Source organism: Myodes glareolus, chromosome 5 (assembly GCF_982192425.1).
Source record: "Myodes glareolus chromosome 5, mMyoGla1.1, whole genome shotgun sequence".
NCBI lineage: Eukaryota > Metazoa > Chordata > Mammalia > Rodentia > Cricetidae > Myodes > Myodes glareolus.
In genome coordinates, this window is record NC_142030.1 from 27485971 (window position 1) to 27512645 (window position 26675).

At 45.0% G+C, this 26675-nt stretch overlaps 1 protein-coding gene across 2 annotated transcripts in view; it reads left to right on the forward strand.

Annotated features, from left to right (window-relative positions):
* Positions 1-16068: 16068 nt before the first annotated feature.
* Positions 16069-26675, forward strand: part of Cacna2d3 (calcium voltage-gated channel auxiliary subunit alpha2delta 3) — an 837667-nt gene continuing 827060 nt past the window's right edge. For both annotated transcript variants that reach the window (XM_048421249.3, XM_048421250.3), the window contains exons 1-2: positions 16069-16301; positions 16964-17045. In XM_048421249.3, coding sequence (XP_048277206.1) covers positions 16180-16301; positions 16964-17045 — 204 coding nt within the window. In that variant the 5' untranslated portion in view covers positions 16069-16179. The remainder of the gene's footprint in view (positions 16302-16963; positions 17046-26675) is intronic.

Below are 26675 nucleotides of genomic sequence, written 5' to 3' on the forward strand. Positions count from 1 at the left end.
TGGCAGTGAGACAGATCTTTCCCATTCCAACTTTTAGTTTTTCCATTCAAAACAATTTATTTAAAATAGTACTTATCAATATGTGTGGGGTACAGTGTGATATGATGATTCAATTCATGCATACCATATGTAATGATTAAATTAGGGTAATTAGCAAGTCTATCCTCTCCAACATCTATTACTTTTTTTTGTGCTAGGGAGCTTTCCTTTCCTAGTTCTTTAAAAACCAAAATATATAGAGCTAGGGAGTGGGCCCAGTGGATAATGTCCTTACCGTGCAATTGTAAGGATTGAATCCATGAAAGCTGGGTGTGCTAACACATATCTATAGCCCCATTCATTCTATGTGGAGATGGGTGACAGAGCATGGAGAAGCTTGCAGACTATCCTGGTGCATGCAGTAATAACAACAGGAACTCTTTGTCTCAAAGGAGGTCAAAGGAGAGATTTGACAGGCAAGGCTGTCCTCTAACTTACAGGCACATGTTGTGGGAACTCCTTCAGCCAATAGCCTTTAAGATAGCATTCCACTTTGGGCGTGGTCTCATGTACTACAAATGTAGATGAAAAGGATGTTATGGCTTCTTGGCTGCTAGATTCAGTTCCAGTTCCCACTGTACACAGAAGACTGCAGATCTTTCTGTGAGTTTATCCCCAGACAAATAAAGCTTAGTTATACTCCATTCCAGGCTATTGTAGTACTCTTGAACTCTTTTGTACACACACACCACCACCACCACCACCACCAAACATACATGTGTATACTTACATACAAGAGCACATACTCATGCATACACATCCAAAGCATTTAATCTTCTTTCTTTTGTTTCTGGGGTATTTCCAGTCTATCTATCTATCTATCTATCTATCTATCTATCTATCTATCTATCTATCTATCTATCTATCTATCTATCTACTTAATTATTACTGTGTGTTGGTGCCCATAGAGACCAGCAGAGGGAGCCAGATCCCTAGGAGCTAAAGTTATAGCAGGATGTGATCTGTCTGATGTGGATGCTGGGATCCGAACTTGGGTCCCTTGGAAAAGTGTCATCCCCTGCCTATCCCACACCTGCCATCTCAGCCCAGCCTTTATTTTAATTAATGACATTTGCAGCGATTTAAGCTGCTCTTTTTCTAATTTGGAGCCATATGTCTGTTCACTGACTGAGATTCAGCCATTTTTACTGATTCTGAACATTTAAGGTCATAATTTCCCTCTAACCCCCTTAGCCTTAACTGCACTCTAGCCTTCTAGTCTAGCTCCAAAATACTTCAATTTCCCCCCAAACCTGTAATTTATGCTTGGGTTTCTTCTTCTTTCTTAAGTTTCTTTATTGTTTTTCATTGAGCTATACATTTCTCCATTCCCCTTCCTTCCTCCCTTCTCCCCTTCCACCCTCCCCTTGCCCACCCATGCTCCCAATTTACTCAGGAGATCTTGGCTTTTTCTCTTTCCTAGGCAGATCCATGTATTTCTCTCTTAGCGTCCTCTTTGTTGTGTGTTTTCGCTGGGGTTGTGAACTGTAGACTGGTTATTCTTTGATTTATGTCTAAATGCCACTTGTGAGTACTTATGATATCTGTCTTTCTGAGTCTGAGTTACCTCACTCAGTATGATTTTGTCTAGTTTCATCTATTTGCCTGAAAATTTCAAGATGCCATTAATTTTTACTGCTGTATAATACTCCATTGTGTAAATGTACCACATTTTTCTTATCCATTCTTCAGTTGAGGGGCATCTAGGCTGTTTCCAGGTTCCGGCTATAACAAACAATGCTGCTATGAACATAGAAGAGCGAAAGTCCTTACAGAATGATTGAGCATCCTTTGGGAATATGTCTAAGAGTGGTATTGCTGGATCTTGAGGTAGATTGATTTCTAATTTTCTAAGAAATTGCCATATTGATTTCCAAAGTGGCTATGCAAGTTGGCACTCCTACCAGCAATGGAGGGGTGTTCCCCTTACTCCAGATCCTCTCCAGCATAAGCTGTCATCAGTGTTTTTAATTTTGGCTATTCTGAACTGTGTAAGATGGTATCTTAGAGGTTTTTTTTTATTTTATTGACCTATACATTTTTCTTTTCTCCCCTCCCTGCATCTCCCTCTCCCCTTTAGCCCTTTCCCATGGTCCCCATGCTCCCAATTAACGTAGGAAATCTTGTCTTTTGCTACTTCCCATGTATATTAGATCTATGTATTTCTCTCTTAGGGTCTTCATTGTTGTCTAGGTTCTTTGGAATTGTGATTTGTAGGTTGGTTTTCTTTGCTTTATGTTTAAAAACCACTTATGAGTGAGTAGATATGATAATTGTCTTTCTGGGTCTGGGTTACTTCACTCAATGTGATATTTTCTAGATCCATCCATTTGCCTGCAAATTTCAAGATGTCATTATTTTTTTCTGCTGTGTAGTACTCCATTGTGTAAATGTACATTTTCCTTATCCATTCTTCAGTTGAGGGGCATTAGGTTGTTTCTGGGTTATGGTTATGTCAAACAACGCTGTTCTGAACATAGTTGAGCACATATCCTTGTGGCACGATTGACCATCCTTTGGATATATACACAAAAGTGGTATTGCTGGGTCTTGAGGAAGGTTGCTTCCTAATTTTCTGAGAAATCGCCACACTGACATCCAAAGGGCTGTACCAGCTTGCATTCCCACCAGCAATGCAGGAGTGTTCCCTTTACCCTACAACCTCTCCAGCATAAGTTGTCATCAGTGTTTTTGATCTTGGTCATTTTTAGAGGTGTAAGATGGAATCTCAGAGTTGTCTTGATTTGCATTTTTCTGATGGCTAAAGATGTTGAGCATTTCCTTAAGTGTCTTTTGGTCACCTTAGATTCCTCTGTTGAGAGTTCTCTGTTTAGATTTGTACCCCAATTTTTTTTATTGGATTATTTGCTCTTTTGATGATTAGTTTCTTGAGTTCTTTGTATGTTTTGGAGATCAGTCCTCTGTCAGATGTGGGGTTGGTGAAGATCTTTTCCCTTTTCAAAGACTGCCATGTTGTCTTGTTGATCATGTTCTTTGCCTTATAGAAGCTTCTCAGTTTCAGGAGGTCCCATTTAGTAATTGTTGCTCTCAGTGTGTGTGCTATGGGTTTCTTCTTTTACCAAAGAGTTAGTCAAGAGTCTTACATTTTTAGGGAGAAGAACATCTTATATTTCTTAATTTTTTATGATCATGGAATGTTTGTTCATTCATTGTGTATGCACATGCGAGTGTGTGCATGTATGCACGAGTGTGTATGCATGTGTATGTGCATATATGTGTGTGTAGATCAGAGGACAACTTGAGGGGTCAGTTCTCTCCTTCCTCAGTATAGATCCCATGCATGGATCTCAGGTCATCAAGCTAGTGGTAAAGTGCTGACTCATTTCCATGGTTCTACTATTTATTCTTTGGTTAATTCATACAAACATAAGAAATGAATATATGTTCTGGATTTGGGAAATAGAATGCTAAAAGTATATCAATCATCGCTGTCTATTAATTTTTCTATCTGGAACTTGTTTGTTCTTTCATTTCTGGTGCACCAGTCTGTCACTGTAACATTGTATGCCTGTTTCTCCTAATTTCTGTTTATGTCAATTAATTTTTAGTATTTTATAAATATATAGTTACATTCTTATTGTAGCTGATTCATTTAATTTTAATTTTTATTTTATTTTTTGTTTTTTGAGACAGGGTTTCTCTGTGTAACAGTCCTGGTTCTCCTGGAATTCACTCTGTAGAACAGGCTGGTCTTGAACTCACAGAGATCCACCTGCATCCAGCTCCTGAGTGATGGGATTAAAGGCATGTGCCACCACCTCCTGGCTCCATTTTAGTTTTTAAGTACTTTTTCTTGCTTTAAAAAATACTTTTTTGTTAAAAATGTATTATAAATTTTAAAAATTACTTTTCTTTGTTCTTGTTTTCATTTACTTGGCTTTCTTCTATCTCTTCTTTACCAAAAAGGAAAAAATAAAAACTGAATGACTTTGTTTAAAGTACGCCGCTGCAATAGAAAGTAAATTAGGCTTACTTTTTGGTATCTAAATTGAAATTCTTGAAACTCAGCAAACTTAAATTTTGTTTTGTCTTTTGATATTTTAAAAGACTAAGCCCATGTGGTATATATTCAATATAAATATTTATGTCCTCTATGCACTCCATTTTTTTAGATTTATTTATTTTGTATATATAAATGTTTTGCCTGAATGTATGTATGTGCACCATATGGGTGCTTGGTGCCCACAGAGGTCAGAAGAGGGCATCAGACCCCCTGACTGTGAGGGTCTGTGTGGATGTGGGCATAGAACCTGGTCCTCCACAACTGCAATAAGTGTTCTAAAGTGATGAGCCACTTCTCTAACCCCATGCACATTATTTAGGTATTTTTCTGTTAACTACTCAAGCCTTTATTTCCCTGAGTATATCTACATAATCATATTTGATAAAAGATCATTTTTTCCTGCTCTTTTTTTCTCTTCTGTTTTCCATCTCTTACATAACTCGGAGTAATAATGTTATCTTATTTCTTAGCCATTAGTGATACTGTTAAATATGTCTATAGATGTATGATTTATAAGCTTCCAAACTTTTCTTTTTCCTGAAACACGTTCACTCTTGCTGGCTAGCCTTGAACTTGCTACCTCAGGTTGTTCTCAGACCCTTATTCTTTCTGTCTCAGGCGCCCATGCTAGGATTACAGGTGGGCTCTCCCTCACCTGGCCAAGACTGATTACCTTAAAGTGTTGTATTTTGGTTTCCTGTTTTGCAGGTGAAAGTCAACCCCTTGCTTCTACATTCCTTTTTCTTGGCCTTTTCATACTCCGGGTGCCTTCCTACTAAACTGTCAGGAAAAACAATATTGACATTCTGCTGTATTTTCATCATCCATGTTGTGTAGACTTCGTTGCACAGTTACATATATTCAGCATTTACCTCCTGTTATTTTACCATGGTTTCTCCAGGTCTCAGCTGTTGATAGCTTCCCTCAAGATCTCACGTAGAAGACTGTTCTCTGAGACTTTCACTAGCCACTAGTCTTGTATGAAACTTTTACACCAGAAAGCTTTGTTGGATCTGAAATAGTTGCCCACACATTGCCCCTTAAGGATCCCATGGGAACTACTTTATAATTTGGCCTTCAAGATACTTGATGCCATCCTGATCTGCCCCATTTGATAAACAACCTCACATTTTTGCTCAATTTGTTCCAGGATACGTCTCAGAGCTAACCAACCATTTGGGACAGCCCTTTCCTAAGGTATAAGGTATCATTTCTATATGTCCATCTGAGTTTCATGTTCCCATGAACTTTTCTTCAATTATATCTTAAATATTTTCTCTGCTCATTTCCTTGGTTTTCTTCTTTGAAGAGCATAGCTGTGGATATTTGGGTCACCTTGACCTGTCATCAGTATCTAGCTAGTACTTTAACCCTTTCTTTCTTTCCATCTTTTCATAATTTCTATTCTTTGCCTCTTAACTTTACTTTCTCCAGATCCTTTCCTCTCCTGTCTCTTTTAACTTTATTTCTTTAGACGTTTGATTTTATAAAAACTAAAACATTTTCTCCTAATTCTTTCTTAAAATCTGAAAGCTATGTTTCAACCCCCTCCCCCATCATTTAATTATGCTTAACCTGAGTTTCTTGAATTTTTACACTGTGATCTTCCATTGCTGAGGTACCTGCTTTTTATGTGAGCATTGGTGCTGTAGATCATCATGGAGTGTGCTGGTAGTCTTCTGTCAGCGTGACACAGAAACTAGAGTCAGCAAAACAGAGGGAGCCTCAACTGAGAAAATGCCTCTATAAGATCTGACTGTAGGCAAGCCTGTAGGGCATTTTCTTAATTAATGATGGGTGGGGGAGGGCCCAGCCCATTGTGGCCCTGGGCTGGTGGTGGTTCTAGTTGTCTAAGGAAGCAGGCTAAGCAGGTCATGAGAAGCAAGCCAGTAAGCATCACCACTCCGTGGCCTCTGTATTGGTTCCTGCCTCTGGGTTCCTGTCCTGTTTGAGTTCCTGTCCTGGCTCCCTTGGATAATGAACAGTGATGTGGAAATACAAGCTAAATAAACTTTTTCTTCTCGATTTTCTTTTGGGCATGGTGTTTCATTACAGCAATAGCAATGCTAAGACACCGTTTTTAACTCCTTGAAAGCAAAATTTATGTGTTTCTGTCTGTCTCTGGTGTTCTTTCTTTAGGAATATTCTGTACACTTGGATAAGTTTTACTTTTCTTTTTACATTTTTAAATAAACTCTTCTTACTCATCCTCTAACTCCTTATTCTCCTTCCTTTTCTTTTTCCCTTTCCTTCTCCTTGCTTCTTCTTGCTGGATTTCTAAATCACCATTTGAAGGAAGTCTGGGTATAAAGGTAGATTCCTTTCTAGTCCACTTCCCAAGCCATACATTTTCTTCTTTTCTGTTGTCAGGACATCATATCACTAAGTTTTGTCCATTATGGCCTCTTACACAGTAGCATTTTCTTTCTCTAGGGGCTCACTTAGTGCTGTAGGGCTCCTGGCTGCAACCTTATTGGACTTTGCCCTGGATACACAGTGACCACAGCAGGTGGGGCATCAGCTGTGGGGAGAGGCCTTGCATTCAGGGCAGCAGTGATTTCTGGAGAGCACCCCACCCTCCATCTTCTCATCATTCTGCAGTTTTTGCATCATGTACCCTTCCGGCAGCCTTTACCTGGATTTGTAGTCTGGAGATTATGGCTACTTTCAACAAAAATAGACTTTGTGCATCTTTAAACTCATGGTGTTTTGAAGAAAGGGGGAAGGCTGACTTGAAAGAGCTGTGTTCGTTTGTTTGAAAAGTCTGTGTTCTCTGTGGATACTCAGCCTCCTTAGAGTCAGACATTCTGACAATAGCAAATGCAGAACAGTTTGTTATCATGAGTACAGCTTTGGGCTCTCAGGTTTCATCATAAATATGTATATAAAGCTTGGGAAATTAAGTTATAAACACATATACAATAAACCTTGATAATTTAAAAAAATGAAAATGAATGTTATAGATTTGCCAAGTATTCGTACTTGAACTAGAATATAGGGGGAGGTAAGTAGCAAATCTGAAAGTCCTCCTTCATGGTGACAAGTCCAAAGAGACCAGCAACCAGAGCATGAGAGAATGAAGCTACTGAGCCCACTGCCTCCAGGATAGCTCTCTGGGCACCCTACACATGCCACACAGAGGGCATTATACAATGATCTAGGTTCTCTGGCCTGTAGCTCCATGGAAAGAGGCTTGCCCATCCTACCTAAAGCTCTGAGTTCAATCCCTACCACCGCAATACAAATACAGCAAACCGAAGCAAAATGCTCAAGTTGGTTGATTAAATAATAAAATGTTGAAGTATAAAAGCCATAATGTAGTCACACACATACACACACACACACACACACACACACACACACACACACACACACACAAAATCCAACAACAACACCTGAAAGCAAAAACTGTTAACAGTCTTTCTGTTTGAATGTCAGGGAAATTTCCTCTCCTCTTTTACTTCTCCGAAGTGGTTGATGCCTTAAAAGTGACGTGCACATGCTGCTTCTACAATATAAAAGAAATGGTTTCATAAAACAGAGAGAACCTGTAGTAACTCCTTTAACAATAAAGACGTTTGAGGCATTTTCTCGTTTCTGTGCCTATACTGGGGAATGTAATTTTGAAGCATTGCCTTGCTAGTGTATAACTATATGATATATTTAAGTGTTTTGTTAATGTGAGCTTCGGTAGTTAAGGTAGTATCCTAGTTGGCTCTGTGGCTGTGGTAAAACACTGGTCAGAAGCAGCTGACGAAGGAAACAGTTTCTTTCATCTTACAACTCATAGTCCATCATTGAGGGAAGTCAGAACAGGAACTTGGGGCAAGAGTTTGAAGCAGAAGCTGAAGGAGAGGTCATGGGGGGATCAGCACTGTTTATCTTGACTTGCTGTCCATGGCTTTCCTATACAGCCCAGGACCACCGCCCAGGAGTGGGACTGTTGACGGTGGAATGAACCCTCCTACATCAATCATGAAGCAAGAAAATGTCCTCACAGAATTACCCACAGGCCAGTATCATGGAGAAAATGTCCTCAATTGAGGTTCCCCCTTTTCAGGTGACTCTAGATTGTACCAAGTTGACAAACACTAACCTGGACATGTAGCTTTAGCATGAGCTAAGATGTTCTTTCCTTTTTCTTTCTGGTGCTGGGGAGGGAAACCCAGGTCCTTGTGCACGGCAGGCAAGTGCTCCATCGCTGAGTCGCATCCCTAGCTCTAATATCAAGTTTAATGGCAGCATAATTTTACACGAATCAACCGTAATTAGTCTAACCGACAACCCATTTTCAGACAGTTCCATGGTGTCTTATTCGAGCACAGACAATATTGTGATGAATGTTCTCACAGCAGAATGTTGTTGTCTTCACAATTACTTCACTAAGTTCTTAAAAGGATTTACAAAATTTCTATTAAATGAGATTGCTGCTTTAATTCATGCAATAAAGCACACATCTGTCCAACGTTTTCTAATTAGTTCAGGTGAGTCTGGATAAGAAGCCTTACTCTTTAACTCCAAGTCATACCCCTCAACTACATAACTACTCAAGACCTCTGTAGACGAAATGGCTGTGCTTATTTGCTCGCTAAGAAGATTTGAATAATTAGGCTATGACAGGGGTCCACTCCAAACTAGCTCTTATAACAGGAAGTGCACTGATACCAAATCGTCAGAATTTAACGGCCACACGATGAGGCCTCTATACTTCTTGATGACCTCCTCTCTGCACCACAGAGGTTCTGTTCAGTTTTCTTTGCCAGTTCTACTCTCTGCCAGACTAGTGATAGCGGGAACTTAGACAACAGCTAGCTTGGGCCGATGAGATGGCTCAGTCGGTTAAGGTGCTTGCTGCCAAGCCTGACCCCCTGAGTTTGATTCCTGGGGTCCACATGGCACAAGCACCTGCAAGTTGTCCTCTGACCTTCATATTTAGGCTGTGGCACACGCATGGCTCCTCATCACCACCCTCCTCTGAACAAATCAACAAATTATGAAATAAGTAAATGTCATGAAAAGGGACTACGTCTCTTTTGGAACCTGTGTATGTTTTAATAGATCATTTATCAATGTCAGAGTATCTTCCAAAGGGTCCCCCATTGAATGTGTGAAGGCTTCTAGAAGGTATTGGAGAATCTGACCCAACATAGGGAGCTGAAGGTGGATAATTCCAAAATGGATTTCAAACAGACATATATATATATATATATATATATATATATATATATATATATATATATGCATGTGTGTGTATGTGTGTGTATAGTATTTGAACTTATTGATTTTCTTATAGATTCAATTATTTCATGCACAATTTTAAATACTTTGCTTATCTTTATTGTACAAGTAATGTAGCAGAGACATTCACTTTTTCAATTATTGATATTCTTGGATTTTTAAGTCCTTAATCTTTCCTTTCAAAAACTATCTTTGCAAAATGTTTTCATGAGTCGCCAATTGGAAAGCAGCATCGCCATGAAATTCAGTGTTAAAAACGGTTGTTATCAGTGAAAACACCACAATTCATGCATTCTAGGGGCTCCAGGGGGGCTCCCTGGCAGCACTGCCCAACCTATGGGAGCTCAGCTGTTTCACAGGTGTCTAACCCTAGACATGGCACCGGCTCTACGTGCTCCTTGTTATGATTCAAACAATTCCTATGGAATAGAAGCAAAAAGTTAAAAAAAAATTTCCTTTGTTTTGTACCTGTTTTTGTCAGGAGAAATCTCTGTTACCGATGTATGTAACTTCCTGGCCTGCCCAGTGTCCCCAGTTCCTTTCCTAGTGGCTGTGACCAAGTAGTAACAGAAGGGATGGAAGGTTTATTCAGGGGACACAGTCTTTCTTGGCGGAGGAGCCACAGTGATCAGCTCAGTCCCTGGTGGCAGAAACATGGGACCAGTGCTTGTTCTGTGGCAAGAAAGCAGGCAGCTGAGCTGTAAGCCAAGAGTAGACATAGCCCTCTAAAGATGTCCCCCCTTCCTACTGTCTCAGAGTTCCACAACATTCCAAGACAGCATCACCAGCTGAGGACCAAGCATGCAAACTCATGACCTACAAACTCCAGCAAATTCAGAAGATATGAAGAAAAATGTTTACCCACGTCTCCACGGCTTTAATACGACACAGACAGGTACACGGTGCACGCACTGTGTTGTGACCTGCTTTTCTCCCGGCATGTTCATTATTTGCAGCTTGCCACATAGGTGTATCAGTACATAGGATTTGCTTTACCTTTTCTTTAAAAAGTATGAGTTAGTTGTTCATATCAGTGAGGTGTGGAGACCGAATCCAGAGCCTCGTGTATTCTAGCAAGTGCTTTATCAATAAAGTGTACTGCTTTATTTTATTTTGAGGCAGAGTCACATTAAATTGCTCCAGTCTGGTCTTGACCCTCCTGCCTCCATCTCTGGAGGAATAGATCCATGTGTGTGCCCTATGCCTGACTGACCTTCCCTTTTCTAAGTGACTATATGAAATTCCATTACGTGATAAACTGTGATTTTTTTTTAAACCAATTCCTATTTGATTGATAGACATTTGGAAACCTTGCAGTTTCTCAAAAATATTTTAAAGGAAACAGGTCTTACCCCAGAAAGATACTCCTGCTCCCAAGAGGCAGCTTGTCCTCTATGGAAATAAGTGACTTTCTAGTCACACAATTGGAAGATGTGTGATGCGTGAATGCTCCCTCCTCTTCTCCCCTCAGCCTGGTGAGAACCAGAACAGCAGAATCAGCACGTGTTCCACAGTTCACGTAGGGCTTCCTGTTTCACAGGAGAATCTCCTGACTGGCCTCACTGCGCAAGCCAATGTGTCTGGATGAAGGTGAGGCACCTGAGCCCCAGCGACAAAGGGGCAGTTGAAGTCAGTTTGCTGGGAGTCCCTCAACTGAGTGCTAGTCCTGCCCTACTCTAGGACACATTGCCTTTTACAGACTAGAAAAAATACAATGCCATGGTTTCCATACATACACATACAAAGCCACACACATGCAAGCAACATCGTATTAGATGCTATTATACACAATCGTGTACACGCACAGGCACAGACTCCCACACAGAATCATTTTGTTAATAAAGATTAAAGGCTCACTAGGTGCTTGTTTTCATGCTGGGAGAGGGGCTAAGGTGGGTAGGGAAAGGATCAGAGGACCACATAGCCCTTAAGCTCAGTCCCTAGCCAGCTGGCTCCACTCTCAGTGGCTGGCATCCATTGGCTTGGGAGAGCTGCTCCATGCCAAATGATTCCTCCAGCTTCCTCCACCAAGGATGGCCCTTTGCTCTTTCCCATGATAATCTTCTCAGAGTTGGGACAGCTGCTAAATAGAAGGGCCACATCTGGCATAGAGCAAGCTCCCCGGCCCCTCGTGGCCATTTCCTGTGCTGGGGGCTCAAGGGCCTGCTTCTTCCAGGTCAGTGGAAGGCTTAACATTGGAAAGGATCATTTCATCCAGTTGAATTCAGCTCAAGGTTGCCTAAATATCTGCTTCATGTAGGAGCTTCGACACAGTGGACTCAGGCTGTTTCTGGGGATGTGCTTTCCTGGGGCTGTATTTCAGACACAGGCCAACTGCTCCTGAAAGCAGAGTACTTTCTGGCTCATTGAGGTCTCCTCAGCATGTCTGCACATCAGGCTAGAAACAGCACATGGAGGAAGGCTCCAAAGGTGGCCAACAGCTTTCTTCCCATAGCTTAAAAGTCAGTGTTTGATGCGTGTTTTTTTTTTTTTGAGACATCCTTGGCTCCTTCTTATACATCTCCCTCCAGAATTGGGACTGAGGACCAGTTCAGGAAAACAGTTTCCCTACTCCTCTCCATCTGGGCAAGCCTAGTGCTGTTTGCTAGGCACTGGGTCTTGGTGATGAAGATGCTGCAGTCTAGGGAGCATAGGTAAGCCTTTAGGAGAACGGGATTCCAGCCACATAGCAAATGTGTGTTGTATCTCATAATGCTGAACATCCTACATAGCCACTTGCAGTCATAAATGGGAGAAGGTAACACACAGGGGGTGTCAATCAATCAACCAATCACTGAGTAGTGATAACTGTTAGGAAGAGAAACAAAGGAAGGTAAAGTCTCCAAGATGTGCATACTGTTTTTATGGAGACTTTTGAAGCCGCTCTCCACAATGGCTTTTTAACAGAGACTCAGGTTAGTGAGAAGCAACCTCGGGCCAATCTGGAGGAAGAGGAATCTGGCAGATGACATCATATATGCAAAGGCCTCAGAAGAAAATAAACTTGCTTTTCATTGGAACTCCAGATGGACTGGTTGGATCACATCGAGCAAGGGACAAATGGCTGGAGAGGAAGTACGGTGAGGAGCCAAGGACCATGGGTACATTTTGATTTCATGTGGAAGTCATATCAGGAATTTGAACTTGTGATCTGATTTTTCTTTTCCAAAGACGTAGTGTTTGTAGGTGCAAAAGGATAAGAGATTAAGAAATAGTTGCAGGCGTTTAAAGCTCAATGGTGCTTAATCTTATAATATTGAAAAAGTTAATTAAAACAATGTTATTATAGTAAAAATAAGAGTCATTTTAGTGTGTAAATCTTGGGCAAGATTGGATGCAAGATATAATGGCCATTCCACGTTTGTGCCTGTGTGCACTAACCAGAAATAGCAAATGCAAACCTGCACCAGTGGGCTGTAATAGTGCTTCAGAATGAGGACACTTGGTTGCTGCTGAGGAAGTGAGGTTCTTTTGTTGTTGTTGGTTTTTATGAAAACAAACAAACAAACAGAAATCCACTCACCAAACAAAAATCTCTTGGTATGGATTAGAAGCACGTTCTTTCATTTACACAGCTGTGGCATTCAGTTCTTAAAAACCATGCATAGCTCCTCTACACAAAATAGATTTAAGTTCTGCATTCTGGTAGGTCTAAGAATAATTATTCCCTCCTTGAGTGTCCAGTGGGACATTTGAAAACCTTTATGGGACAAGAAAACTTTTGTGTGTCTGTTCTGTTACTTACTAAATGCCCCCACAACCTCATAGGACAAACAAAGGAGCCTTATTTGCTCAAAGCTCTTGGGTGGGGTGGGGTGGTGCAAGGGCTCCTCTTAGGACAAGTGCTTCTGCAGGATCTTCCTGGATCTTGTCTTACACTAGCAACACGGGAGCCTTTTAAAGCATCCCCTTCTGGCTCAGTGTTTACTGCCCTGCCCAGCTCACCAGTAGCTCATTGGTTCAGGACAAAGCCCACACTCCTCCCCAGCAGGACTGCTGTTCTGGTCAGCAAGCGACAGTCTCATTTGGTGGGACTCTGCTACAGCTGAGAGCTGGGTGTTGAAGAGTCTGCTTCTGACTGTGAATAGCAGGATCCAAACCCGCAATCTTACATTTGACACAGCAGAAGGTGCTGTGGCTGTTCAGAGCACCCTGGGCTGAAAGCAGGTGATTCTTGCTTAATTGGCTGTGGTCGTTGGGCCAGTCACTAAGCCCTTCTTGGCCTTATCATGCCCCTCTGTTAAATAAGAGCACACACTTAGGCCTTTCTTGCAATGATGAAAAGGAACAAAATACTTGAGTGTCAGGTTCACAAATTCTTACAACACTTTGAGCTCTGGGCATAGTAATGTCAGCTACTTTAAATCGTTTTTGAGCTAGTAGGAAATAGTATATCCATCTTCAGGGTAAGTGAACCTATTCTGCCTACGATTGTTCCGTTTAATAGTTACTAATTCTCAATATCCTTTCCCTGGGTTAAGACACTCTCATTGCTGTAAAACAACCGTGGAGTCCACCAGTTCCAGGTGGAAGTGCACCATGACTTAATCACCAAACATGATTTTGGTGCCCTTAGGTAACTACAGTTAATGGCACACGATAACCAGGGCATAACATGTACTTTTCCATCATATATACTATTGTGGATCTTCTGTCAAAGTGTCTAGTTACATATTTCTTAGTATTGCTTTTGGAGAAAGGTCTGGTCCTCCTGGGTGTATACATCCCAGGAGGGCAGGTTGCCTGAATGGCTCACCGCCCCCAACCCCAGCATGTCCTACTGTGCTCATCTTGTCCAAGATGTTTGACCACTACTGACTGGATAAATGAGAGTAGGAAAGGCTTTTTAGCATACAGCCACCATAGAGGGGGCAATGACACCTCATGAATCAGGGCTAGTATGTGCCCACGCATTCATTAATTCAAGCATCCATTTAGAAAACTATCGCATTCTGGCAAGAAAATTAATTTTATCTCAGCCCCCCAATCTGAGTGTCAAAACCCATACAGACCACTTGCCCTGGGGTCAGGCTGCGCTTGGTTCTGTTTGGGAAAGGCTGACACGTTTTCATAGGCGGGAGGTGTGCACAGAAGCGGAGAACTCATTATAACCAGTTAGTCATCCGTAGAGACACTGCCCGTGGGCGGGGTGCACTTGGCGCTCTCCTGGTGGGCCTGTTCCTGATGCTGTTTCCCTGGATAGGTGTATGACTGACCTTTCGCCCAGAGCTGGGGTCTGCCGGTACCCAGAAAAAGGCCCGGTAAAAGTCTCTCACAGTCAGCTCAGTAATCCAAACATCCACTGCCAAGATAACTTTTCCGGAGACTTGCCTGATACCACCCAGTGGAAGCCAGAGTCCACCTTCTCTCAGTTCCCTGCTACCCAGGGGTGCGGGAAGACAGGGGAAAATGTATAAAGTCCCGGTGGCAGAAAAACATGCACATAAGTAGAACCCAGGCAGCGGGAGCACTAGGAGACAAGGCGAGGTCAGGAGCTTAGAGCTGGCCACGGCCACCCGAGTTGCGCTCCGCCAGGCGAAGATGACTCAGCCTCACTCTGGTCTTTACCGCCAGCCCGCGCGAGGGCTCCACAAAGTTCCCAGCCACACCCTAGAGCTTGTAGGAGGATGAGGGACAAGGCTTTTCCAAGGGTTGGGGCCGCGGCGAAAGGGGAGACCTGAGGTTTCCCCTGTGGGCATCCAGAATGCGCTTTGCCTGAGCTCAGCTGCCTCCTCCCTGGCTGGGGCTGGTGTTGGGAGACTCCGGGCTCAGAACAGTCTTTCCCACCCCCACCAGCCCCAGAATGAAGGATATTTGCCGGTTAGGATAGACTCGGCGTGTGTTTCCTCCCTCTCCCGCCCCGACATCTCTATCCCCGGGTGCACAGCGTAGCGCTGCGCACCCCGGGCCTGCCTCAGTATGCTCTAAGCACCCGGGCTCGTGGTCCCGAGCGCCAGAGGTGGCTGTGTGGCCACCCGATGCCCAAGCCCAGCACTCACGCGCCCGCCCCGAGACTGCAGCGCCACCCTCCGCTCTTTCCACTAGTCACCGCGGCCCTGGAGTACTGACGGGCGGCCACGCCGCGGTGCACTCCCCAAACCCCGACCCCGGTGTCCCATCCCCAGCCCGCTCTCCACCGCAGTCCGAGTGGGTCCGCCGCCGACGCCTGCGGTCCGCTTCCTGACTTCTGCCCCTTCCTCGGGAAGCGCGAAGGGCGTGGGGAGGGGGTCGTGCCACCTCTAGGCTCCGCAGTCCTCCACCCCACCGCCCCGACCCTCCCGGGGGACTCCCGACCACAGCAACCACTGGCAAAGTGTGGAGCATCAGGGCCCTCGGGCTCGCTCCCGAGCCCCCACCCTCACTCCGCTCCAGTCGCCGAGGCCTGGGGACCGTCCGGGGCCACCCCAGAGTCGCACCGGTGGCGGCTGACTGCGGAGTTGTAAAGAACTCAGCGGCCGCAGTGGGCCGGGCCGGGCTAGGCACGAGCCGCGGCGGCCAAGGACACTGGAGTTTGCCAGTCACCGCCCGCGAGGTGCCTCCCGCCCTCCCGCCGCGGCTGGCCGGACTCCCCGGGGCCGCCGAGGCGGGGCCGGGCAGCCGCCGCGGCAAGAGGCGCGTCTCGCTCCCTCCTCCCGCGCCCGCCTCCTCCCCAGCGCTCCCTCCCGCCTCCTCCCCGCCTTCTTTCCCTCCCTCACCCCCCTGCTCCTTTTTTCCCTGCTCCCCAAGTGAGCCCGGCGCGCGAGAAGCAGGCGGGGCGGCGCGCGGCGAGGCAGGCAGCCCAGCGCGCTCGCCCACCGCCCGCCCGGCGCAGCTCTTCGCTGCCGCTCTTGTCACCGCCGCCGCCGCCGCTGCCGCCGGCGTGTCGGAAGGAGCCCAGGATGGCCCGGCTGGGCTCACAGCGCTGCGCGTCCCGGGGGGCCTCGGCGCTCCTAGCCGCGGCGCTTTTCTACGCGGTGCTGGGGGATGTGGTGCGCTCGGAGCAGCAGATCCCGCTCTCCGTGTAAGTGCCTGGTGCTGGGACTCCCAGGGAGGGGCTGCCGGCGCCCGAGAGACCCGGGGCGCCCAAGTTTGGGTGCCTGCAGGTGCCGCTAGGCAGAACCCGCGGCGGGTGCGGGCCTCGCCTCTTGCACCTGCCTCCCAACATAGGCACCAAACCGCGAGACTGGGGTGGGACCTTCTCGCCCCTTCCCTGGGGTTGTAGAGTAAGACCTGAAGAGGTTCACCTAAAGTGACAGCGCCAAGTTTAGAGCCTGTTTACCCACTGCAACTTCGACGGGCTGTTTAATGGTCCCCCTTTCTGTTACCTTGCCATTCCACTTTTCCGGGAAGCGGGGGATGGGTGGATTTCTTCAAAGTAGTATTTGCTAGGTGATGCTCGTTTTAGGTGTTTGAACAACCGGGCAATTGTTTCCATGAAAGCCCGTGGTCTTTTTTGGAGAGCCAGGGAGACTTTACACATTCTGAACTCCAACGACCCCCGACCTCCTCCCGCACTGTGCTCTGCAGTTTGGTGCTGGTAGTTTGTAAGAAAGTGCTTTTTCTCTCTTTATTTCCGTTTTTCTTTAATGTTCTGTCGTCCTGCTCCTTCAGCCACAGTCCGGGGTGTGCGTGTGTGGCGGTGACATGGTGTTACATTTCTTCCCCTGCCCTTTCTCCCTGTAGGGTGAAGCTGTGGGCCTCCGCTTTTGGTGGGGAGATAAAATCCATCGCTGCCAAGTACTCGGGTTCCCAGCTTCTGCAAAAGGTAAGGTTTCTGTGGTGACAGACAGCGATGATTTTTCTAGCACAGAAAATGGAGGCATATTTAGTTTTTTTTTTTTTTCCAAACAAACGTGAGCCCAGGGCTGCTTCAGTCATTAAGTAGTGTCTGATCTCCAGGTCTTGGCATTGTACTGTGCAGTGACTTCTCCCTACCAACCGGTTATTTTTAGATGACACTTGATTCTAAACACAAAGAAAAGCAGGATATTCACTCGCACTGTCCTGGCTGCGGCTGGGAAACTGTGTTTTCATGGCTCTCTTCTCAGTTGTCGGGATTGCTGTCTCAGTGCGAGAGCAGATGCTTCCCTGGCCCAAAGATGCTAACTTCTTGCAAGGGGCAGAATCGGTGCCTGTTTTCCGAGCCTCCTCTTTGCACAGGAGTCGTGGGGTTCCGTGTATCAGAGAGATACCAGCAGCATTGTTTGTCATCCCCGCGGTTGTACAATCCCATTATTCCCCAATCATCTAGACCCGGGGCTGGGGTGCATTACATCATTACAGATAAGGAGAATGAATGTGGTTATCTTTCCACTCAGCCGCACTGCCGGGTAATAAGCCAGGAGAGCGGTCCACAAACTTAAGACATTGGTTTGCGTCCATATCATTCTGTGGCGTAATGAGAATGGAGAATTGATTATTAGGCTTTATCAGAAGCGGCATCAATTTTAATTCAAATAGGCAGCCTGATGCTCAAAATTACACTGCGAGATATATGGCCCTCTTTTCTCCCCTTTAAGATAAAGAATGAATGAATGGGTGGGTGGGTTTGTGGGGGGTGGAGATCAGAGTGGGTGAAGAGAATTCCAAGTTAGCAAATTAAGCAAATAAATCCAGATATCCTCTTGACAATAGAAAATAAGATTGGCCTTTAGGGGACTATTCTCTGAGAATGGGTATAAACAGCTTACACTGTTAAGTTAACTTTTAAAGCATTTTAAAATGTGTTTTTTGGGCCAATGTACCATATGTGTTGAGCATGCTGCCTGGTAACCAAGTCCATATTTTATTTATGGCATTCCATTTCAGAGAGTAGCATCTCGGGGCATTAAATGAAACCGTTTGTCACATGAAATTCAAATATTGTAATAAAGCATCACCCAACAATGGATGGCAAGGTATACCAGCTGGGAAAAAAAATGCCAGGCACTAGGTTCCTTGAAACCGTGGGGAAGACTGTTCACCTTAAGATTGGGAAGAAGTTCGCTGGATTTTAATCAGTTGATAAAACTTGCTGCATTCATCTGCCTATATAGAAGACAGTGGCCCTCTGTGTTTAGGAATGGCCTTTTCCCCTGATCTTCTTTTAACTTGGTTCAGCTTTGCCCGTACTCTGGCTTTTTGCCTGCTTGTCAGATGTTTTATGTGACAAGCCCCGGACTGTGACATAGCCTGTGTATTTTGTCTTTGCCTTGAAAGGAGCGAGCATATTGTGTAACTTTAAGGATCTATTTCCCATCTGCATGTCATCGTCGATGTAGCAACTCCAAAAGACCCCCCCTTTTGGGGTCTTGGCTGTACTTATATAGCTTCTAGCTCACATTTCAGGGAGCACATGAAATACATTTTTTCCTTCTCTTGAAAGTTAGAAAGCGCACACACTGCACAGAAGTCTATCAGCCCTATTACTGACCATCGCATAATAGCAAATCGGAAATGACTGAGATTCTTCTCTCACCTTTTCATCAGCATAGTTTCTGATCCTGAATTCGCCAGCCTTGGCCTGCCTTCCTCAAGTCCACAGCTTGACAATTGTGTGATTACTTCCAGCTGTTTAAGGCTTTGTTGCCTTTCCTTGGTGCAGCCTGGCGTTTGGTAACCACCTTGAGCGGAAGGTGAAGTCAGGCTTTCCCTTAGGGTCCAGGGTGGGGTATCTGCTCTAGAACTGGGGTTTGTAATCTTTCATGACAGGGTGGTGAAATACCCCAGCTTTGGGTTGCTGGGTAAAGACTTTTATGAATGTTTAGAAGGATGTGTTAGATGATTTGGGGGAGCATTTGGCAGAAATCTTTGCGCCATATTGATCTCCCAAATATGACTGCTTTCTTTAAAATGGTGAAGAACATTGGTTTAGAGAGTTGAGCGTGAATGGGAAGAGAATCTGAGAGGCTCTGAGTGTGGGGGACGGAACACCCCTGGAAAAGCAAGGATGCTGTCATCCTCTTGGTTATTTTCAAGTTTCTTGCCATTTACATTAGGAATTATTTCTCTAAATCAAAACAGCATGCATCTGTCCATCACTTTGCTGTATTTTAACAATTGAGGTACCTGGAAAATGAGTTAGAAAACTCAATTGGAAAATGCATTAATGCTGCCTTAAGGGAAATCACAGGTGACAAAACTGGATTGCATAATAGACTATAATTTTCCTTGTGAGGTTTGGACACTTATAGTTTATTCTCAGTTTAGAGAAATTACTGTATGCCATAATATGATTTTTTTTTGTATTTGTGTAGTTTTCTAACTGGCATCTCATGTTCTGAATCAAAGTCGCATGTTCATTTTCCTTTTATTTTTTGGTCTAGGGCTTAAACTTTCCAAAGTAATTATGGTGAATATAAATTAAATAAGAATTGGCCATCCACTTTGAGGTGTTTGGAGACTGGGAGATCTGCCATTTTGGCAACATGCTTTGTTAGGTAATGTGACCTGCAGTGGACTCTAAACACTGCCATGCAATGCTGCCCTTCAACTCCACCTAACATGGTTCCTGGGGTTGGTGCCCTGGCTTTCCTTGCCACAGGTTAAGATACTACAGCGGGTGACTTATGTAGACTTGCCCCCTTGGCTTCTTCTTTTGGTCTTTGTTAGACATGGGAATGACACACTGTTCATTTCACTTGCAGAGAACGATCATTTTTGATCTTATAATGCATGGCGAACCGGATATTTCTTTAAGGTTGTGTGTTTTCACTGTGGAGTGGAAGCTGGTGAGGGGGCAGTGGCTCCCCAGCAGTTCAGTGGTTGTTAGAGGGCTTCTGAAGGCAGGCTCTGGTGTGCTCTCCCGTCTACCTGTCAGCGGCCTCCTCCACTGGCAGATACTGCAGGCGTTTCCATTCTCTTCAGCTTTTAATTAACTTCCTATTTGACATATTCATGCCAGCGTTCAGCTGCCCCATCCTGCTTCATTTTCCCCAAAGTACGTGCTTTGTTTGGGTTCTTTGGGGGAGGTATTGTTTCGTCACCTCTCTATTCTGGGATTCAGTGAGAAGTGTTCACATGGGGGTCTGAGGACCTGCCTGTTAAACCCAAAGACACAACACCTTTAACATTTGCAATAAAAGTCATTAAACCCTCATGATTTTCATCCCCCATCTCCTCAGGGAGATCTCCACTGAAGCCGAATTTCTCATTCTGTTTAGACCTGCATTCCGGGGATGGATGTCCCTGGGAATAATGGGTTCTGGTGATGTTTTCCAGACTTGTGATGATAAGCACAGCTTATATGTGCTTTGGCCATTAACATCAACAAAGAGGCCACAGTTACCTAGGACACCTCCTGCAGGGCTTGCCACGCCATTCAGTTCTTGAAATGTGCAAGCAGGCTTTTGTGTTATCAACTATTTATTGAGATGGGCTTTAATACATAAACTTGATGTCTCTCTCCACAGGACAGAGTCAGCAAAGTCAAAAGGCCGATTCCTTTAGCCATTTTCACAATTAGGACTTTTCATCACTGTGGAAATCAATGGACTTTTAAATAATTAACAAAGAACATTGTGGATTACAAACCGGGGAGGGGGGTGGTTTGTTCGAACTGGGGGTGTCTGTGCTGTCCTGTCCCCTGGGGAATCACAGCCCTCCAAATCATGAAGGGGCTCTGGCTTTAGAATAAAGAGGAGATGCACATTTAGCCTGCGTTGCTGGTGGCTCATTCCCAGCATTACTGCGGATGCGTCGACTCTCTTCTCTTAGATTACCTGTTAAAGTCTCGGCACATCTGAAATGACAGTTCCGGTCCTTCTGGTTAACGGCTGGTCTCATTAGCCCTGCCACCAAGATACACATTTGATAGGCGTTGGTGCTCAGTGCCCACATGGTCACTTGCTAAGTTTTTGTATAGACCTCTTCGGTTTAATGTTTTTCTTTATTTCTGCTCCTAAAGATTTCTCCTCTGTCAGAAATGCTCTGCTTTCTTTCTTTGACTAGGAACCGCTGCGGCCTGCGTTACTAAGATTTGCATATGGTTATTAAAATTAAGGGGCTGAAAATATGAATGAAATTCTCATTGGAGGCGAACTTCAGGTTTCCATTCTGCTGCAGTTATGAGTTTTGATCCATGAGTATGATGATTTCTTTCTGGTATTAAAAAATAACTACATTTATTTGAATGCCAGTTTGATTTTAGGCAGACGCGTGAATGTCAAACTGTCTACCAGTTACGAAACGACTCGGGCATGGGACAGCACAGTTAGTGATTCCAGTTTGTGATGAAGACCTCACCGTGCTGTAGGATCAACAGAAACATAAGACCCGCGAACTCATCTTCCCTGTGCACTTAAGGCCATTGCTATTGTGTTCATTTTCTTTCCTCGGTTTGAAGCTCATATCCATGGGAGAACAAATTTGGGAATCTCAGACTTTGGTTTTGATTGATCTCCATTGGTGTGTGGGGCTCCCACATAAGGCAGCCGATAAATGACTGGGTGTGCTGAGCTTGCTAAAATGAGTGCACATCTCCTGTGAACAGTCCTTTGTCTCAGGCCTGTCATTAATCCAGATTAGCCATCATCGAAGCCAACAAACAGGCCTTTTTTTTATCCACACACACAGGGTCTGTCAGGGTCACCCACCTTCTCTAACAGCAGCACCAGAGGAAACGGCTCTGGAGTTGAGACTGTAGGGTCTCCGAGGCGTGGAATGTTAATGGTGTAAGATGCTTAAGATGCTGGGATCTGACAGACAGGTTTCGTTGTGGCTGAGACCATGGGAGAAATTAAGTGTTTGCTATAAAGCGTCAGTCTATGAATTACTATATGAGACTTTACCTTCTTTTAATGCCATTTTTATAGATGAAGACTTAATGGCCCATATTTCATCTCAAATGACGGCAGTGAACTCTTGAGTACTGTCCACAGAGAGAGATGTTCCTGAACCCTGGTAGACATGGTGACCCTAGTAGAACCTTCTCTGTTCTCCCCAGTCCGTTAAACAGACTGTACCCTTTCCTTCAAAGAAAGGAGAGAGGCAGCGAGGAAGAGGAGCAGCTGCATCGCGGGACTTCCCCTGCATGGTTAGCCATGAGCAGTCTGGAATAGACTCACACCATCCTTTCTGCCCTCAGTGCCTTGGGTTCTTGTGAAGCTGATGCGTGGTGGGGCAGTCTGCATGCCGAGCCAGCAGAAAACGATTGTACAAATCAACTCTGAAGAACACAGAGTGTTTCTGAACCATGACAGGTTTTTGTTTGCTTTGAGCAGCACTTACGGGGTAGTTGTTGGCCATTGAAACACAGTATTGCGTTCGTAATTTGTATTAAATGTGTATCTTACATAGCGTCTCAGTTGCCTCAGATCAGGAGAATGAAAACAACTCAGAAACTAAATTGTGTGTTTCAAGGCCACATTGGAAAGGAAAACATTACCTCTTGACAAGGAATGGATGGCCGTGGCTTTCCTTTGTCTACCTCAAAGCATTTATCATGACACCTGTTATTGGAAGATGGTACCCTCTCAAGGTTAGAAGAGCTGTTATGTATGTAAATGACCCGGACTGGGAAGTTAAGCAGAGCTGTAAATGCTGCAAGTTCATGGTTATGCATTTTAGGGTGAGCAGCTGCTAGTCAGTGTAGGGGGTTGCAACCGTCATTACCATAGCACTTACTAAGCTCCTGCCCGCATCTGCATCTGTGCCAGTGAGGTAGATGCTGCTCACCACAGAGTGTACCTGATGCCGCCTGCAGGTGGAGAGGACCTCAGCATCTTGGGTTGCTAGAATGGCTCACCGAACAGAAAACTAGGGTGCTGGTATAGTAACCATGGTTCTTCAGCCATGGAATTGGCTAGCATGTAGAATGGTGTATGCATCTGGAATGTGAGGAACTGCAAAGAACAGGAACAGCTGCATAATCTTCAGGGCCTGTTGGTTGGTAGCAAAATGCAGAAAGCAGAATGTTAAACCAAGTCTGAGGTCCTCTGATCCTTGGCTAAGCCCTCTGTGGGACAAGATGTCTTCATTTCAGCTTGCTGGTTTTCCTCCCAGGCTTCTCATCCTTGCTCATCCTTTGTTATGGAGACCCTGGAGTATTTGCAGAGATACAGGGCCTTAGAGATGTGCTGTTAAAAGAAAGGCCGCCAGTCTAGGGGTTTTGTCTGCTTATCTTCTCTGTCATTTCTTGAGTAGCCTTGGGCAGCTCACTTAATCTACTAGGAGAAGCAGGGAGCAGGGAACATTCACTTAGCAGTCTCTCTCTTCCAGGTGTTGTGATAATCACTTTAGGGCCATTCCATTAAACCCTTCCAACCAGTACAGCACTGGGGAGACAGAGGCAGGAGAATTGTGAGTTTGAGGCCAGTCTGGCATATATAACAAAGCCCTGTCACAAAAACACCAAGGACAGACCTCTTATTAAGCTAATAGGGCAGGGGTTACTGTTCAGCCCATTCCCAGATCACCAGCTGAAACTTGCGAAAAGTTAAGCAGCCCCTCCAAGTGGCTGAGGTAGGCATCTGGAGTCTGCACATCTAGTCACATATTTGATGTGATCTTTTAAAACCCAAGTTGCTCTTTGGGGGAAAAAAAGTTAATAATACCTGAATTTCTCGAGCACGGGGTGCTTGGGAGATGAAATGAGGTAACATCTGGGAAATTACTTCAAAAATAATTAAAGCCAGGATAACAGCTTGGAGGACAGTCTTGGAGTCATAAGAACTTAGATCTGAGTTCCTTATCTCCCTTTCCTATGTGGGTCACCTTGTGTTACAGCACTTTTAAACCTATACCTTAAAGGGGATAAACGGGAAAGGAGGCCAGTACTGCCCATGGAATCAAATATGCAGAGTGTTTAGCCCAATGCCTGGCGCATCAAAAGATCCTGGCAATGACTCCTTGTGGCATTATGGGTTACATCATGCATATGCAAGCTCTTCAGGTCATCTTTGCTAGACCCCTGTGGGGCCCCTTCCTTTAAATACCTGTAGGTATTTAATATTCTGTAGTGAATAGGTGCATGGGCTAGTAACTGAGGCCCTTGTAAGAAGGCAGTCCACGTGGTAGCTGACCGGGAACCAAGTGCTATAGAGCAGATGTAGCTGCTACAGTACAGTTCCTGTCAGGGTGGATGTCACGTCAATGTACCGAGCTAGCTTTCTTCTTCCTAGACAGAGAACCTGTCGTCCATGTTTGCCTTCTGCCTCCCTCACCTTCCTTCCTGGGCAGTGGGTCAGGCTGAAAAAGTGGCTGCTTGTACCCCCACAGCATCCCCACAGGAGAGGCTCCTAAGCCACAGGAAGACCCCATTGCATGAGCAATTTACCTTGCTACAGTATGTGTGCAAGCAGCCATAGTGGATACCACTTAACTCTAGTGTCCTCTTGGACAGCCTGCCAGGCACTTCCTCCTGGGACAATGCTTCCTGCTGGTCTTTGGAAAGTTCAGACTTCTCCCAGGGGCTTCCTACAGATTGTACTGGACACCAACAGTGGGCAAGGAGGGGTGTAGAGAGACGAAACAGTGTGTGTGGGGATAGCCATCTGTCACCCCCACAGGAGGCAAGGGCACCTGGTGTTCCTTGGCTCTTCCCGCTGGCCCTGTCCTCTCCAGAACTTGCTTGGCAGCCCGGCTGTTGTGTTTTGGCCTTGAGCATCTGCAGTTCTGTGCTGTGTCCTTAAAGAGGTTGAACGAGTACATCTCGCCACCCCAGCGCTTACAGTGCCTCGAAGTCTTGGAGGTGGGACTTGCTCTAGTAACTGAGTATCATTTTAAACAGTTGATGCATAGAGCTATTGGAAGCAGTGGCAGGGTTAGCAAAGAGTCAGCAATGAAAGAAAATCTTCATTTGGGCCAGTTGGCAGAAAGTGCTCAAGAACCATTTGTTTCCGTGAATGTCACAGAGTTGTAGAGTCTGACTGGTCCCCGGACTTCTGGAAATCCCCCAAGGTTCTAATCAGCCCAGGTATACAAGAATATGCTCACTGGGGTAGGGAAGAAGAAAACGGACTCTTTTGTTGTCTTTGAGTGTTTGGTGTGAGCCGAGAACTTCCTGCTGGTGTCCTTTTGTGTCTCCCCACCACACTGAGGTGACCCATGTTATCTGCCTCCCTCAGGTCTCTGCCTCCCATGTTGCCCATCCCGCCTGAGCACAGCTGGAGTCAAATCTGTGGGGTCCTGAGGACAGGGAGAGCTTGTGGACTGGAACTGTTCTGGCTGTTTAGGCCATTCATCTCTGCTCAACCCTCTACGATTGTCTAGTGTGTGTGATTTATTTTCCTAAAACTTGGGGTCATGGGTTCAAAAGGAATGAAGGGAACAATTGACTTGTGGAACCACCAAATCTGGATCCAAATCTTCCAAATCTGGACCCACCCATGCCCACAGCATGACTTTGAATTTCCTTTATAGTGTCCCTAATGTCCCCCTTTCTGCCTTCCTTCCCTTTCCCCTCCCTTTCTCCCCCTTCTCCCTGTCTTCTTCACCACTCTTCCCTTTCAATTTTTTTTTTTTTGGATTTTGAGACATGGTCTCACAGCAGCCCAGGACAGACTGGATTTTCTCTTTCCCCAGTATCCTGAGCGCTGGAACTCCAGGTGTGCCACCATACTGGGATAATTTTCTGACAGCTACTAATTCTTGACTCTCAGGAGGGGACGGATAACTGTATCTGGATTTAGCGAGCTCAGGACAACCGAGAAGCTTTTTGTTTGTCTGTTTGCTTTTGTACTTGTTTTAGGGGTGAATTGTGCCTTGCTAACAGGAACTTACCCATCCTAGGTCTTGATTTGCATACCATAAAACAGTACAGATAGGGATGGAGGATTTTGCTCAGAGACTAAGAGTGCTTGCAGAGGGCTGGAGTTGCTTCCCCAACACCCATGTCTGGTATCTTAAAGCAGTTTCAGGTTGGGGGCTCTGTGTCGGATTCTTGCCTCCTGGGGCACCCACACACAGGTGCTCATACTCACCCCCCCATTTAAAAAGTGGCACAAATAATGCAAGTGTCTGTGACATTGGCCTCTGAGGATGATGGGATTGTGTGACCCCTATCAAGTGTGAAGATGAACATGTGACCCTGGAAAGCCTTTGTGTTCTTGCTACTCTATCATGTTTACGGTCCTGCTTCATTGTTAGTGAAGAACAAAATACAGGCCTGAGATTATTGATAACCTTAAGTCAATATGTATCATGCACATTAATGGGCAAAGGCATGGTTACAAAGAGAGGCGTTTATTATATATGCTCAGGCAGTGATATTTTTGTTTTCTTGCCTAAACTCTCCCAGTCTTGTCCCTTGCATGGTAAAGGTGGGCAGCTGTGGAGTTAAAAGTTGGTTCTTGCTGTGACATTGTGCAGTAATTCTCGAAGCAAAGGTGCAAGTTAAACATAGAAGGCAAGCGTATTGCTCTTTGCGCCTGGACCATCTACAGTCCCTTTCCCATTGTATTTTGTTGAGGCAGAGGTG